This window comes from Botryllus schlosseri, chromosome 5, assembly GCF_051294905.1.
Source record: "Botryllus schlosseri isolate E-star chromosome 5, Bs_hap1, whole genome shotgun sequence".
In the NCBI taxonomy this organism is placed as follows: domain Eukaryota; kingdom Metazoa; phylum Chordata; class Ascidiacea; order Stolidobranchia; family Styelidae; genus Botryllus; species Botryllus schlosseri.
In genome coordinates this window covers 7,827,354-7,845,256 of record NC_137240.1, presented here as the reverse complement: position 1 = coordinate 7,845,256, position 17,903 = coordinate 7,827,354, and the positions used below count along the sequence as shown (strand labels likewise).

At 39.7% G+C, this 17,903-nt stretch overlaps 2 protein-coding genes across 4 annotated transcripts in view; both read right to left on the bottom strand.

Annotated features, from left to right (window-relative positions):
- Positions 1–17,903, bottom strand: part of LOC145438860 (uncharacterized) — a 131,739-nt gene that overhangs the window by 14,792 nt on the left and 99,044 nt on the right. The window contains exon 26 of one of the 3 annotated variants that reach the window (XM_080316224.1): positions 5,735–5,856. The exons of the other annotated variants lie outside the window; for them this stretch is intronic. Coding sequence (XP_080172350.1) covers positions 5,752–5,856 — 105 coding nt within the window. The 3' untranslated portion in view covers positions 5,735–5,751. Of the gene's footprint in view, positions 1–5,734; positions 5,857–17,903 lie in introns of those variants that run through there. 3 annotated transcript variants of the gene reach the window in all.
- LOC145439933 (zinc finger BED domain-containing protein 4-like) lies at positions 9,659–11,555 on the bottom strand. The gene is made up of 3 exons (XM_080317598.1): positions 11,146–11,555; positions 10,778–10,911; positions 9,659–10,701 (listed from the first exon to the last, which is right to left on the bottom strand). Exons 1-3 carry the CDS (start codon positions 11,480–11,482, stop codon positions 9,814–9,816), a joined length of 1,359 nt encoding a protein of 452 aa, XP_080173724.1. The 5' UTR covers positions 11,483–11,555; the 3' UTR covers positions 9,659–9,813.

Sequence of the window (17,903 nt, the reverse complement as noted above, 5' to 3'; positions counted from 1 at the left end):
ATTCTAAGTCAAGCCAAGTCGAGAATTTACAATATATTCTGCGGTGTATTAATTTATAATCATTTCCAAATTGAAAGCACTGGATGTGTAATTATTCGGCAATTAGGAAGTTACAGTTATATTGCAGAACAATGATATTTATCCTACGTATTTATTCAAAACAATGGTAAACAAGAAACATTGTTAACTCTCTTTAATAAGACCAACCCCCAGAGACATCCTTCTATTAACACACCAAAGTGTATGGGATGTTACAGCTTGGTCACTATACATCCCGAGCGGTGTGTAGCTTGGTCAAATAGCCTTGTTGTGCTGGTAGTTTCGCTGGCAGATTTTCCGAAATTGCCTTCTCGCAGCCTCGGTCAAGTGTTTGTGTCATGATTACGACTTAAATTAACCCATGTTATAGCGACGTCATTTTGAATCTAGATTACGCATACGACGAACGTAATCGACGAACACCATGAAGGCCCCAAACCAACAAACGTAGGTTACGTAACCATCCACTGTGCATAAATAAACACTAAACAGCCTTCAAAGTAAACGCATTTCCGGTTTAATTTATACAGTTCATGGTTTTAGTTAGGACTGGGCAAAATCGAGTACCTGACTGATTCGATTCTGAATCACGTAATATGCTTCGAGTCGAGTCGAGTAATCGATTATCACTCATTATGAGGTCATAAGAGAATGTCATATGTCAAAGTTCAAATATGTACCGTTTATTCGACCACAAACAACATAATGCCTGCTATCCATCACATTAAAGATACTTTGGTATTTTTTCGCCATACCGATTTCATTTCACTTGGTGACAATGTTGTGGGAGAATCATGACTTCGGAAATGTGCTATTTCCAGTAACGTTCGTAGCTTTGTATTATGTGTTTCGTATGCTGCGATACGGCCAATCAAGGTTCCAAGGCTTCAACGGTGACGAATAATATCGAAACTATAATTTTCGATGATAAATTAACTTTCAATGGCGAGAACCGTATAATTTCAGTACTCGAAAAATCGTCTTTTACTACTCGACTCGAATCAATAAAATTAATACTCGATTCAGATTCGAGTACTAGAATTATTGTGCCCTGCCATAGTTTTAGTACACATTCAAATGTGTAGTTCAAAATTCAAAGCAACTTTTCGGGGTCCGGATTTGACCCGCGAGCAGTAAAACATCGAGGTGGGCCCTATACGCTAATGTGCAAGTCTCCAGGAAACCACTAATTTTCAGTGAGTCACAAAAACGAAAATCTGCCACATTAAGCATCTAACTGTACACATTTAATACATTACTTACATTGTGCGCCCGGAAACATCAGACAAGAACCACTGATTTAGTGAGCTATGTTTTAGTTAGTTGCGGATTTTTAAAGGTCGTTATTTCTAGTTCTGGTTGCGCATTTTGAAAATTGATTAGTGCTAGTTTTAGTTGCGAATTTCGAAAAGTTAGTAGTTTTAGTTTCGTTCCGTTTCGTTCCTGGTCAATCCACTGCTACAAAAACATTAACGTAATTTCACACCCTCGATATACCGATCAATGAAGAGCTTCAGGGCTTGGGTTCCCATATTTATTTCCAATCATCTTCATCCTATAATCCACAACATAATAAATGATCCTGATCTTCTTATATAAGTATTCCTATCATTGCCACATCAAAGAAAATAATCTAATTCATAACTTTGTGGATTCACAGAAATATCTGAACTATGAAACACTTTCAATTTTGTAACTATGTGCACATAACATGTTTTCCTGTTGGAGTCGCTGCCCCGAGAGTTAGATAGCACATACTATAGCATAAGCACTATTGTGTCTGCGCAGGACTGGTGGTCATGATGGTAGCTTCTGTTTAGTTTATGATATAATATCCGACATATTCATAATCTTAATGGATTTAATCGTTGTTATTTTTAATAGAAGTTTAGTTTTTCGCTCTCGCATCTCGGTGACGCATCAGGATGCGAGGTGGCGCGGAAAGGAGAATTCAGTTTGCTCGGGCGGCAAGAACTCTTGCAACCTACGCTCTTCATTTGATAATATGAATTGCAATGTGCTTCTTTGAAAGGACTCGTTTTCGCGGATAAGAGGTTGCCACTTCGTCATAATTTCATAATATCATTGGTTCTTTGTTTCATTACGTTGACTCTTGACCAGACATGGGGTAATCGTGATTAGTAATCGTAATCGATTACGACGATTACAGCATTTCCAAGTAATCGTAATCGCAATCGATTACATTTGAAAATTTTGCAAAGTAATCGTAATCGTAATCAATTGGATAGTATTTTCAATCGATTATTTCGTAAATACGCGATTACTCTTACTGATTGACAGGAAGTCGCGAACGCGAGTCGGAAATACAATTGAGCCGTGAGTTAGTACATAAAAACTGTCGGAACGTCGGCACTGTTAACAAGGTACTACTATTATTGCGTCATATTGATGAACTCGCAAATACGCTCAATCAGTCAATCGCTCCATCGGCAATCGTTATGTCGTAGCCGAATGCAATCGTCTGTCTATTCATCGCATCGCATGGTAGATAACAAGTATGACAGAGAAGTCCGCCGCTCTGCCTCATTTTGAGTCACCTACTACTGGAACCGCTGGTTCTCACAAAGTGAAGTGTAAGTACTGCTCAGCTTGGGTTTCCACGTATACGGTACGAAGACTTCGAATTTAGTAGCGCATATGAAGGTAAGTAGATTGGCTAAGTATCGTATTATACTTGCTAGACTTCATATGTGTCCTCATTACCCTATGCTAAAGCTAATTAATCGAATGAGATGAATAGTTGTGTTCACCGTAAATACTATTTTATTCAAATTGCAAATCACACAATGACTTTTCTTGAAAATAACATCACACGATATGTAAAAATTGGGTAGACTTTTATTATTTTGAAACGAAGTTTGCAGCTGTATTTATGTCTTGAAAATCCGCGTCTTCGATTGGATATAAACAAGTGCCGAAAATCCATTTCAACAAATCTATATTGGTGGCGAATGTAACATGAACGCGTAACGCTTCCGGCGACAGCTTTTGGTATGAGTTTTTATTGTACATATCACGTCCAGCCTGGTCATTTCTATCTAACATCTCATCGTGAAGTTATTTAGTGGTTATATCACAGGAGACAATGGTTTGGTGACGAGGTTTCAATTCCTTCATTGGGACAGATTAGAACAAAAATTCAGGAATTTCTATTACAAACGACTGTTTACTAATTTGCTGAAACTGACAACTCCAAATCCACAATGCTATCTCAAACATTTCATTTTTTTCACAAACCTCAACAAAACATCTCTAAACAGCAATATGTTTGCATCGGGAGGCTATTGGTAATTTGACAATTAAAATAGGCTTACCATATTTTGGAAATCAAAAAAGAGGACACTTTTTCAGAAATTTGCAACTTGCAAAACCGGAGTGAAATTCTCAAAAACCGGTTAATTTTTCCCACTTTGTGATCGGTTGACTAAAAAAAAAGGTCATCTTTTCGCTCAGAGCCCAGAATAACGTTTTTTACTCCACATTGCCAGGTGGATGACTAAAAAAAAAAAAAAAAAAAGAAGGTCATCTTTTCTCTCAGAGCTAAAATAACCGTTTTTCACTCCGAAATACCCGCCGGAGCTTCACTTCTGTGCTAATATGTGGCATATCACTCGCAATTTGCTCTAGATCTGCTCTAAATCTCAAAAAAGAGGACAAAATCTCAAAAAAGAGGACAAAAGGGCGTCCTCCGAGGACACTTTCAAAAAAGTCAAAAAAGAGGACAAATCCTCTTAAAAGAGGACGTATGGTAAGCCTAAATTAAAATGAGTTATCACAGCTGGATATTTGATCTCAGACGAACATTTTAATGATGTGAGTCCTAAAGTCTTAGCAATTGTGAAGCGAAACTGTCTAATGCTCTTCCTAATTAAAAATAAAAATAAAAATTAGGTTAACAATCACTTTACAAATTACGAGGTTTCGCGGACCCCCAGGGGTCCGTGGACTCCCGGTTGCGTAGGTGACGAGATAGCGTGCTTGTTCAACTGTATGACGTATTTTATCTCGATATTGAATTCATGCGGCCCTCGGCCTCTACGAAATTTGAAATTGGCCCGCAACCCGTTTTGAGTTGGCGTCCCCTCGCATAAGCGGTGTCTTACAAAAGCCTAGAAGTGTTCCGTGCTACAAGTCGACGGTTACGGAATCAAAAATAAGAAACATCGGCCTGGTGTAAATGACCATTGTAGTCGACAAACACCATGATTACCACAAATGGCATCAGAGTTGAGTACATCGTAAATGTCGATAATGCAAGTCTTCTTGCTTCGACGAACTTCTGCGTAAGCTCCGCTCACTGCGCTTACATGTGTATGATGACATACAATCACTAAAATTTGACGTAGTAAGCAAGTAGTGGGGAATCTCGGAAGACTGAGGCCGCGGGCCACATTATCATGTGAAACGGAAAACTGTTTCGCAGGCCGGACAAAATCCCTTCGCGGGCTCAGGAAAATCGGAAATTAGATTACGGTTAAGAGCACAGATACATTTCACAATTTAGATTAGAATTAGATTACCGGCATTCCGCTCTGATTAGTACAAATAGACAAATAGAATTACCTAGTTTTGCACATCTGCTTTTCCAGCGTGCTACCCGAACGGTTTAACAAAGGTTCTTACGACGACAGTAGCTGGCAGGGTTAAAAAAACGGATGAATGAGCAACAACTTGAGCATTGTACAAACGGGAGGGTGAGAAAATGGAGCAGCGTTTTAACACATCGCACGTAAGCGGCCGAAATAACAATCACCGTAAATTTGCATCAACATCGCGAGTATCGATTACAAATCCGATAACAGACCGCCACAAATCCCCAATCAACAAATTTAGAAGCGCGCTCGCTGGCGACACGAGATAAAAGATTATTGCAACTCCCTCACCCGGCGAAAACGTTACGCCGAATATTGTAGGAGTCCATTAATACTTGGATTTTCAGAATCAGCGCGACAATTTCATTTGATTTATAAAAGTGATTATAAATTCTAAGCTATTTACGATGAGTTGCGCTGTCACACGTGAGGCTTGGCCCGCCTGTGCCTCATCTGAGTCCTACCTCTCCTTTCGCGCATTATTTTCGAACAATATATATGAAAATTCCGTGATTTTGGGGATAAAATATTCAGAATCTAGTCATTCATAAACATCGATAGAAGGTACCAATAACCATTGAAGTGTTCACAATTTTCCTTCACTCTTTGCTGACGACATCTGAGGCAAAAGATATGGCAAACACTAGGGTTACCATATTTTGGACATCTGAAAAGAGTACACTTTTTAAAAATTTTCAGACTTGCAAAACCGGAGGAAAATCTTGAAAAAATGGTACATTTCTCCCACATCGTAGTCGGTTGATTAAAAAAAAGAGGTCAACTTTCCGTCACAGCTCCCGAAATACCAAACGGAGCGTTACTTCAGTGCTGATTTCCTGTATCTAAGTCGATTTTGCCATATATTTAACCAAAATTCTGAAAAAGGAGGACGAATGCTCTTAAAAGAGGACGTATGGTAACCCTAGCAAACACTACGAATCCCATATATCAGTGCTGCCGATGCGTCACGGATGTTCAATTGTGACGTAACAGTTGATTGACATGTATGGCTCTTTAGGAGTTAGAATTGAAAATATTGCGCCGATATGGCTCTTCGGTCGAAAAAGGTTCCCGACCACTGCTATAAACAATTTAAGGTTTAGAAGGGTACTTCGTCATCGCACTGAGTGTTATATCTTCTCGCTTCGCCAGCAATCTGCGAGAATGTAATTGCGAATAAGCCGGGGCGTCTGTTACGTCTGATCTGTGAAATATATATTATTTTTTGTCGAAGACTAAGATAAATACGTTCTACGTTATGGCCTTGCACAGGGGTGGGCAATTATTTTCCTCCGCAGGCCAAATGAGAAGTGGAAAATACGTTGGCGGGCCGAGCGAAAATTTTCAGCTGTATTCTCCAGCGTATTTTGATATATTTCTAAATTACATTGCTAATAAATGATGTTCAGTGAATGTGTTGATGTTAGGTAATGAGGAAGTGGCGGTAAATTTTAAAAGAATATCCATTTGCCGTCATGATTCGAAACAATGTTAAACATGATACATTTTTAACTTTATTTAAACCCATATCCACGTTAATTAATTACGACATTAAAACAGTGGTTCTCAAACTTTTTTAGACACGCCCCCCTTTATGATAGTGAAAAATTTCGCGTCCAACCTCACCTATCATGATATCACAACATATTAAAAAGAGAAACCAGCATGCTAGCAATCCCGACGGATAGTTTGATCGCATGGAAGGTTATGGTTGTTGATGAGAGAATTCTTTAATATCAAAGTCGGACAATACACAGAGCCAGGACCGTGAATGCCGCACCCCAACCCCCCCAATTTGGGGGTGCGAGCTCGAAGGGGGCCCAAAATTATTTTGTGAATTAGCATAAATTACAGAGTATCTTTTAAAAATTTAGGCAACTGTTTCAATTTTTTTCGCGCTGCGCGCGATTTCAAGCCACAAAATTTCTTGATTATTTGTTACTCTTCCCCCAAGAAAAACACGCAAGATTTATAAAAATGGACATATCGGCGTTGGCCATTATCGCACCACGACGCACCAAGACATATAACGATTTAGGACATATTACATGCGACTCCAAGAAGTGTGCCATAACGATCGGCAGCGTGATAACCTTGGCCAAAAAGGAACGCCCTTACGCTGACCGATAACTTCGTTATATATACAAAGTACATATAGGTTTAATTGTCCACAGACGCCTAATGACTGGTGCCGAATGTTCCTGTCTTGGTAATCTGAACCTCAGAAGACGAATACCATCTCGCAGCGAAAAATTATATGATGTGAAGAAATACGTACCAATTTGAAATCGTGTGCGTGTTTTAGTTTAGTTTTGGGCGATTCTGTATTTTTTGTTATAGCAGACAGGAGGTCACGAAATTACATCATGTAACGAAGTCATACCAACGGGCCGCCCGACCGAATATGTTTAATTATTATTTACGGGCCCTACACTTTCCAAGACACCTCACTCAGCTCTACCGGTAAATCTCATAACGTGGGCAGAGAGGACAAGAAATTGATGGCAATATATATGCAATTCCCGATCATATTGACCGATTCAATCACGAATTATCGAAATTTTTCGCGCATGGCTCGTCTAGGCTAGAATAGGTGACTCACCAAACGGACGCCCAATGTAGATGACAAGTAGCGGCAAAGAGCGGACAGCGGAAGGGGGGTCTGGGGGGGGGGCGAGGCCCCCCACATGTTTGGTTTATCACCCTATGGGGGTCCCACGACCAACGTTTTGGGGGAGCTGACGAAGTCCTGCTACGGCCCTGCACTGAGCAATAAACTATAAGCTGGGGTTGAATCGCGCAAAGCGCGCAAAATTTGTTCATTTAACTTCAGCTTCGCGCCTCCCTTCAGATGCATTCACGCCCCCTAGTTCGAGAACCACTGCACTGAAATGTATATGGGACAGTACAAATCTTGTCTTGTTTGCTGCATTCCGAGCAGTGTGCAGCTCAAATAGCCTTGATGTTGAGAGAAGTTTGCAGATTTTCAGAAATTCGCCCTTCCTTGACCGAGTGTTTCGTGTTTTTGTCATAATTAAAATCCTTAACAAATAAATAAATAAATAACAATAATAACCAATCTCGGCACCATGCTCGGCAAAAACTAAAAGCACGGGTTTACCCCTAACTCCAGTATACAAATATTTAGTGACCTAAACCTATTTGAATTTCAGCTTTCGGCTTTCTCTTTTTGACATGCCCGTTCATCCTTTATGGGTGATAGATATGATGAGTTGTGTAGTAATCGCGAGCACTGATTGACTCATTTTTCGAATTAGGGATTTGGAAACGCCTCACGTAACAATATGAAACACGTACCCGTATAATGCGTAATCAGACGATGGCAACAAAGAAGGTTTGCAGTAAACTATATGGAAATAGTGATTTCTTGTGAATTTAATTGTTACTCATACTTTGCTACATTGCCTTTATTTTGAATCTGGATTACTCATGCGAGGTACGTAGGCAGCGTAATCGTGGCATATTAATGAACAGGCTTGAAAGTAAACGAATTTCCTGTTTAGTTGATACGGTCTATGGTTTCAGTCCACGCATTAACATTAAAAAAGCAGGTTTAATACATGGGATTCGTCGTGTGTGCCACATGTTCTCTGTAAAAACTCCTTTAGGCTACTAGTCATGCTGGTTGCCTTATTTAAGCACGCGAAACTTGAGGTACGAAAACGTAGGTTCGTCGTTATGCTCTTTTAAATGCGAGAACCAATGAACACTCTGATGCGTAGGTGGAGCCGAACATGGTCCCTACAGCGGTATATATGCCTACCCTTTCTAAGCTGTGATACACCAGTGACGTCCGGTCAGGGGAAGCAAGTGAGGCAGTACCACACCTATCGTCAGGATGAGTGAACGAAATTTGCGAAACCTTCAATTACTATTAGTATTTTCTATTGATGTTCATGAATGACAAGATTTTGAACAATTTTTCCCAAAAATCACACAATTTGCATGTTTATTGTTCGAAAATAATACGCGAAATGAGAGGTAAGGCACAGATGACGGGCCAAGCCTCACCATTTACAACGCAATCCATCGTAAATAGCTCAGAATTTATTATAACTGATATTAATCGAATGTTACTGTAACGATTCCGAACATCGCGCGTCACACCTAAATTTTATCGCCGGTGCTACACAGCTATACTTACCAATCAAGAACATGGATAGCTATGACGTTGTTCATAATTCAAGTTTCAAATTGTGAATGCAACGATCAAGGCAGCTCATTTCGCGCAGTGGATCAGGAAGATAATGCGTGCTTGAAAACTGCGTTGTCGTATGGACGACGCCATGTCTGCTATTCTCTTTGATCAATCAACGTATCACACAATCCAAGATTTCGAGTCGAGTACTTCGAATTCGCGAGTGGTATTAGTCGTCGGCGCGACAGTAACTTAAATTTGAGGATTTTGAAAAGAGGGGGTCCGAGCCCCTAAATCTGAAGACGGCATTGTCTTTACCTTTCAAAGGCATGCTTATAATGCCACGAGAATGATTATTCTGGCCATGTTGAAAATCTACTAATAAGTTGCTGCAATCTCGATCAATTCAGTACAAAAATAAATATTTGGCAAAGAGCCATATCTTATACCTAAAAGAACCATATAGGACTCGCGAGCCATAGGTTCCCGACCACTGCCCTATACCAATAGACAATACAAAGTAACATATTCGGATATACGACCCCCAACCTAACCCGACCTACATGTTGACATATACCTCAAAAAACTACAAGGAAGTAAAAAACAATAAAATATATAACTGGAATGCATGTGAAGAATATGCTTAAAATTATACTCTCCAGCAAACCACCAGCGCAAAATTACGAAAATGTAGTCAAGAGCAGACATGGGGTGATTACTTCGTAAATGTAATCGATTGCGATTACGATTACTTCCTACCCATGCGATTACGATTACGATTACAGCAAAATCCCCCCGTAATCGATTACGATTACAACCCAAACGTAATCACGATTACACGCGATTACATTTATTTTCTATCCTTGTATCGACGTGTTCAAACGAAATGTTGCAACGATGTAGCCAGGGATATCTAGATATCCCTGGATGTAGCATGTAGCACCGACCTTTAAATACCTTTATTACATTTGATAAACATAAGAGTTTCAAATCGCTTATCCGTTAAGCGACATCGATCGGGCCTGAAACCCGCCCACCAACGCTAAAAAGCCGTTCCACGGGCGACGATGTTGCAGGCACCGGCAAATATAAAATGGCTAATTTCGCCAATGTCGGCATCGATGTTTCATGAATATTACAAAATTTCAAGGGATCCGAGTCGTCTGATAAGCAAGGCTCGGCTAAATACTTGCTCAGTTCTTCGTCGATCGTTGAGCCGCGAGAGGTGCAGGCGCTGTTCGAACTAAATAGTTTGCATCTTTTAACCGGAACATCAGTGTCAGTGGACGTGTCCACCACTGGTTGGCTGTTGTTTGATGTCATACGAGACATTTCGCCCTTGATTAATTTTTGAAGCGCAGACAACTCGTCTTCCTTGCACCACGCGTCTTTAAAACGCGGATCAAGTATTGCAGCCAATCGGAACACCTTCTCCTTGTCATAAGCCACGAATCGCAACTTCAGCGAATGACGAAAAGTATTAATGATACGGTTGAAGTTACTATTGTTGTAATATTTCGCATGCATCTCATCAATCTCTGATTGCAACCCTCGAATACAGGGTATGACAAAACTTGAGGTGACTATTTTATCTCCTTGCGTTTTATCAGTTGCCGTATCAAACGGACTCAAAATTTCGCATAAACAGCTGAGAATGTTGCGTTCATGTACGGTAAGCTTATGATGAGTTTCTAATTCGTGCAGAACGTCATGGGGAACTTCTAGAACCGATTTGATCATTCTTAGTTCGGAATTCCATCTCGTTGCATTTGCTGTTTGGAGCTTTTTGAAGTCTTTCAATCGTTCGGTGGCGTGCGTTGATTTACAGACGTGTGCCACAATGTTGGACACTTTACAGATTACTTTAAACAGCTTCTTTGGGGTACAGAGCTTCAATATACAATTGAATAGTATGTTCATATTCGGGTTCATTTCAATATGAATATACTATTCAATTGTAGATTACTTTAACCAAATTGGATACTTCCTTCATACCATCTTTTATCACGAGTTGCAGAGTAAGGGCAAAGCAGCCATGATGCTTGGGCAAAAAATCGAACAAATTGTTGTTTCCATCCACCGAGTCGACGACAGTCTCGTCTTCAGAATCAGAAGAGTCAATGTCACTTTCAGCAAAGCGTCGGTCAAGTTCAAAGCCAGGCAATCTGAAGGCTTTTAACATGCTAGATGCATTGTCAGTAACGATATTTGCTACTTTGCTGGAAATGCCAAAAGTACCAACTACTTCCTCATATTGGTTCATTATATTTTCTGCTGTGTGACGACCAGTGAATCGCTCGCATGCCAACATTGCAGCATGCAGCTCCCAATCCTATATGTAGTGGGCCGTAACTCCAATATAGCTGCGCATCTGCCGGTTTGACCAAATATCTACTGTGAGAGAAATCTCATGAACTTCATTCAGTTTCTCCATCAATTTTTGATTGATTTCACTAGGCATGTTATTCAACAGCGTCCTCGAAAGATGTTTGCGACTCGGTATTATGACTTTCGGATCAATTGCGTGAATCATAGCTTTGAACTCTTCCAATTCCACAGCGGAAAGGGATTGTAGAGTACCAGCTACAAAATTCGCAATGCAATTACTTATTTGTATTTGACGGGGATCCGACGGGCCATATTTCTTTGAACTGTGAGCAAAAGCAATCATAGTCGTTTGCTTCGCATCTGAGGCACTCGTTCGGCTCTTCGATTTTTGCAAAATCTCGTTGTGTTTTCTCTGTAAGGAAGCATGCATTGAAGTTTATCATAAGTTCTCTAAATCCCCTATCAGACGATTCACATTCGACGAATAAGTCGATATGTCATCGTCACCATCAGGGACATATCCAGAGTTCACGTTGATTTACAAATGTCGTCGCTATTACGTCGTGGAGACATCGTGGTGCGCGTTATTGCGTTAAAACCATTTTCTATGATATGCTGTGTCACAAAACACTGTTCAAATCCGTATTGTCGACGTAGTTAACAATGGCATAGAAAAGGTCAGACGCAATCGCTACTAAAGAAAACAGTGGCGTGCTTGAATGAATACTTTGAGAACGCGCAGAAAGGCTATGCCTCACCCGTGTGTAAGTAAAGGCACGCGCGAGGATCGCCAGTCCATTTATCGAGGGTTCTACTGGCACTTACATGCGATTCAACCGGTTGTTTCTATTGGGGATAATTAATTTAACTACCGAGAATAATGTTGGCAGATAGCATTTTGTTAACTTTGTCTTTCATTTCGTGACTGCTTCGGCGGTAATATAGCGTTGCGCGACCAGCGTAAACTAACGACAGTACCAGTAAGCTATGAAGCACCACAACCAGCCTACTTTGCTCTAGGATCAATCAACACATCGTGCAATCCTTATAATTGAGGAACCAAGATGAGCGATGATGGTACGACAAATTCGTCCCCGGGTGATATTGTAAAGATGTGTTCAATCTAATTTACAGAACACCATTGGCCTACAAATAACAGCAGCAGCAACACGGCAACACCCATAGCCTATCGCCAGGGTTGCTATCGACATGGACCCAAAAATAAGGACAGACGAAAAAATTAGATTAGCATGAAAAAGTGTTTTTGTACATACTCCGTATTTATACGAGCCGTGGCATATCACATTCCATACTTTTCGCCAGAAACAATCTGCTCCAGCAACTCCTTGTTATTAGAAAGTGCTTCATGGATCTCACGACAGCTCAGGTCTAGGTTTACCTTTACTCAGGGCCGAAACAGCCCCCCCCCCAAAAAAAACACGTTGGTCTTGCCCATAGGTCTTGCCCCTCCATAGAGTGATTAACCAAACTTCTTCACCTCGTTTTGATTAGAGGCGTCAACCAAGATAGGAAAAGGCCGTACAAAAAGTTTAGACTAAATCATTTTTTGAGCGTATGGAGCAAGAATTCCAGTAACAATGCTTGTAGTCTTGGTCCTGGCCGAAGAAAACTTATTTGCGATGTTGGAATCGGGGAATATTGCTTTGAACAATTGCGATGTGCAATCGTTGGCGAGCAATGATTGCTGGTGTTTGACAGTATGGAATGCCCAGGTACCCTCTGGAGCAGCTGCCATGTAGTCTGTGGTCGTTGGTACTGTTCGACTTGTGGAAAAATTATTCATCGACTGGCTCAAATTAATCCTTATGACAGGCTTCTTGTGTTTTGGGGTACCAATGTGAGTTGAAATAGCGGCCTTTCTTATGGCCTCCAGGTTAATGTCACAATCGCAGATATTGCAATGTGCGAACCACTCGCCCTTCAAGCTTCGTTAGATACCTTTGAATACTATCCCGTAATCGTCACGAAAAATGTTTTTACGCCTGCTCATTTTAACTAATCAGATTTAGCCTTATTAGTAGCTAAAACTATATGGGCAAGTGCAATATAATTTTGATAAATTTATCAAAGATTTATAGCTTTACTACTGTTTAACCAATGTGTCGACTGCACTGCGCCTTTTTAACTACGCAATAAATTCTGCCTTCCTCGCAGCTTGAGCTTATTCTGCTTTAGATCAAACAGCAGGAATCTGGTACTGCTGTTTACCGCTAAAATGATGTCCGCTGCGGTAGCTTGGTTCAGACGAAACTGCTATACCACCACTCACTGGCCTAAGTATCTCATCACTTGGAAGTCAAATCTTGCGGTGTGTACGTCACGAGAGTTCCTTTCATTTATGATGTCATAAAATGTCGACACAAGAGCATAATTTTAGAATAATATGCAACAGAGATACCAGAGGAAGACGATGGAAGATCTGTAGTGGTTGAAAATAAGACAAAATAAGGACGCAAGTCGAAAATAAGGACATTTCTTAGAAATAAGGACAGTTGAGTTTTCTAAGACGTGACCCTTCAAAATAAGGACAAATCTTAGAAATAGGGACGATATGGCAACCCTGCCTATCGCATTAAACGTTGTTACGCAATTCGAGGCGAGCCGTCTAAATTTACACGAGCTCTGGGCAAAATCGAAATTCTAGCAAGGTTAACAACTAACGATATAATTCAAGTTACCCTTTAAATCGTATGCCTGATGCATCGCAAATTACAGATTGACGATTGATACACGCTTTACACGGGTAAATTCAGCGATACAAGTAGGCTCTATTGATCATATTGATGTACGGAAATCTGCGACGACCATATACTGTCAGTGTTTACACCAAGGCAGTATCTCGACAGCAAGACACACAATCGAATGAAAACGAATCGAAGCAACAGAGATCACTGTCATTTAAACACATATCGTCATCTTTAGACTACGGGTATACAACTCTACAATAGGGCTCTTCAAAAATGACTTTTTCTCTCAAATCGTACTGGCTACTTGATAAAATTGTTAGGTTACCTAATTTAAGCCTACACACAAAATTTGGTTCAATACCAGCGAGTAACCGCTTTGCTACAGGAGAAGAAAGTTTCTATTTATTATATAAAAGTAAATAATAAAAAAATTGAAAATTTTCCGTTCACCCCATGAAAGTGTTAGGTTGTCTATAGAAACGATCCTCACCAAATTTGGTTCAATTTCAACCAGTGGAAGCGGAGTTATTGCCGTCGAAAAATTTCGATTTGAATAAAATAGTATTTACGGTGAGCACAACTATCATAAATAAACAAAGAATCGGTCACCGTAAATACTATTTCATGCAAATCGAAATTTTTGCATTCGGCTACGACATAACGATTGCCGATGGAGCGATTGACTGATTGAGCGTATTTGCGAGTTCATCAATATGACGCAATAATAGTAGTACCTTGTTAACAGTGCCGACGTTCCGACAGTTTTTATGTACTAACTCACGGCTCAATTGTATTTCCGACTCGCGTTCGCGACTTCCTGTCAATCAGTAAGAGTAATCGCGTATTTACGAAATAATCGATTGAAAATACTATCCAATTGATTACGATTACGATTACTTTGCAAAATTTTCAAATGTAATCGATTGCGATTACGATTACTTGGAAATGCTGTAATCAGAGAACATGTGGCACACACGACGAATCCCATGTATTAAACCTGCTTTTTTAATGTTAATGCGTGGACTGAAACCATAGACCGTATCAACTAAACAGGAAATTCGTTTACTTTCAAGCCTGTTCATTAATATGCCACGATTACGCTGCCTACGTACCTCGCATGAGTAATCCAGATTCAAAATAAAGGCAATGTAGCAAAGTATGAGTAACAATTAAATTCACAAGAAATCACTATTTCCATATAGTTTACTGCAAACCTTCTTTGTTGCCATCGTCTGATTACGCATTATACGGGTACGTGTTTCATATTGTTACGTGAGGCGTTTCCAAATCCCTAATTCGAAAAATGAGTCAATCAGTGAGTAGTGATATCATCGACCTTATACGCCGGCCAATCAAATTTCGCCACGTCATCTTAATTGCCACGCCTACATTGTCGCCTTAATTGCCACGCCTATATGACACCCATTGTCACGCCTACAGGATGCCCATTGCCAAGTCACCTGCCAGTGCCACATCGTGTGTATTTATGAGCAAATTTCATTGTTTTGTGAATTTCAATACCGGTTTTCCATGTATATTTAGCAATATGTATTGAATAACTTGAAATGTATCATCACTAATTAATTAATATAAAATGCGATTTTAAGCGCTGCGACTTGAAAATATTAATATAATAAGTTACTTTTTTGGATATACATAACATTCAGATTACACATAAATTTCGAAAACTATGATGTCAATAGAATACTATATTTGCCAGATATTCACAGATAACACTCATCAACGTTGAACTAGGCGCGGGGTTCTATGATGATATATCAAAATTCTACACATCATCACTAATTAATTAATTCATATAAAATGCGATTTTGAGCGCAGACAGATCGCGGTTTCGATTGCCGAGGTCTCCCCATTTCATGACCTAATATGAACGCACACTACAACTGAATTCATTCGAATACCTGCAAATTTACTTTGCATGTCGAGTATAAGGATAATTTAATCAGCGCTAAACGCCAACGGACTAGCCGTAGGCGTACAATTCTCGGCGTTACAATTAAACAAACTTTTCGCGGCAGGTACGCGATTCCTAACGGTTTCTACAGTTTCCACATTTCACGACTTATTTTCTTTAGACGCATACAAGCGATTCCCAAGGTCGAGGCTATGGAAACAAATCAAGCATGAGTACGTAAATCTTGAGCTTAGATCTCCGAGATTCTTGTATGCAACTAACATTATAGACAACCATTCGACAATATTCAACCAGCAATAATGCTTTCGATATAGTGCATCATGTACAGCGACACGCTGATCAATTCAAATTCAACAATGGGATCCCCCGCACAATTATGAAGCCCGTTGTTTGCTATAAGCCGGGAAATTAGAGTCGCTGCTTCGCACCATTTTACAGGTAGTCTCAGACACTTTGCTGCATCCGAGCTTCATACTAATACATGCATAATTTTTGCATGACGAGAATACGGGTAATACGGTCAATAATTGCCGGAGGCGAGTCATTTAAACCTTGTTGCTAGATAATACCGCTTTCGGCTACAACAAAGTTGCCCTGCAACAAAAAATAGAAGCCCTAATGATCATGCAGAGAAAGTTCAATTATACATCGAATTATTCGAATAGACTATCTACATTGTGTAGGTATGAAGTGAAATAGAACGGAGTTTACGCAAAAGTTGCTATTGATCATAGACCAAGCTTGCTTTCAGAGCTGGAAACTAAATGCATATGAAAATTTACCTAGGTTTTCCCCACACGCATCAAATGTAGGCCTACTCAAGTGTTTATGAGGTGGCGAATAGTTCGAAGGTTTTTGGCATGCAAGGGCGTCACATAGAATTGTGGAGTTTTCTGTAAACTATAATCCAGTGATCGATTTTCAATCACTATATTTTTCATTAATATAAACTAAGTTACTGTTAGTAGGCAAACCCTAGGAAAGTATCCTCTGATAAAAGCAGGAGTATATTTGCTATCCGCGAAATAAATAGATGGTGCGCAATATGAGCGGTGCTGCGATGACTGACAAATACTTTGAATTAATGTATAAAAGTAGCGATTTCGAACTACGTAAAAAGTTAGTCCAGCTCACGCAAGCGACAATTTGCGCGTTCTGAAGCCGTAAATTTACTCAACAGCATTGAGATAGCCCTGATTTAAAGAAATTTCATCACACATCTAATGATGGAGCACCTTCAAAACTAACGCAGTCGAATACCGACTTTTACGCATATCTGTTTTGCATGAACATAGCGTATACCTAAACATAGTCAATTTTAATAACGGAATTACCATGCTAATAATCAAATCCCCAGTCTGAAACTTGGTACGCAGTCGTAGGACATTATGAAAATACACCATACCAAACTTCGTCAGACATTTCATGATGTAACACCTTTAAAACTAACGCAGTTCTCTACAGACTTTTGCGTAAATCTGTTTTTCGGTATGCGATCGATGCATTAATGACTTTAATACTATGTACTTTAAATTATCCACACTTATGAGTCGAAATGTTGTTAAGTAACTCATGTTTTCAGCATAACCTAAAAGCAAAGTGGACGAATTTCCATGTTGATCAAATACCCCAAACACTGCTTGCTTTCATAGTTAGTAATTAAGCGCATCACAGAATTTACCCAAAAAAGTCGGTACTCCGAAAATTTTGTAAAGTAGAGCTTTGGCGTTGGACTTAAGTTCAAATGAACAAGTGTTCACGTAGGTTCGAGGTCTGAATGAGTCTTTTAAAGCATATAGAAACGAAAAAACTAAATGTTTAACACGATAATTCTGCTATTGAAATTGACTATGTATAGGTATATGCTATGTTCACGCAAAACAGATATGCGTAAAAGTCGGTATTCGACTGCGTTAGTTTCAAAGGTGTTCCTTCATTAGATGTGTGATGAAATTTAGCATGGTGCAACAAAAGTCTGTATCGAACTGCTTTGGTTTTAAAGGTGTTACATCATGAAATGTCTGACGAAATTCGGTATGGTGCATTGTTATTATGTCCTACAACTGTGTACTAACGTTCAAGGTGAGAATTTAATGTTTAGCATGCTAATTCTGTTATTG

Bases quoted from the DNA above. Each gene is read 5' to 3' on its own strand.
- LOC145439933 (XM_080317598.1), bottom strand. From the start codon at position 11,482: ATGATTGCTTTTGCTCACAGTTCAAAGAAATATGGCCCGTCGGATCCC. The intron at 10,912-11,145 runs AGGATTGGGAGC...CTGATTCTGAAG, and splicing joins AGTTACGGCCCACTACATAT to ACGAGACTGTCGTCGACTCG. The intron at 10,702-10,777 runs GTAATCTACAAT...TGTATATTGAAG, and splicing joins AAGTATCCAATTTGGTTAAA to CTCTGTACCCCAAAGAAGCT.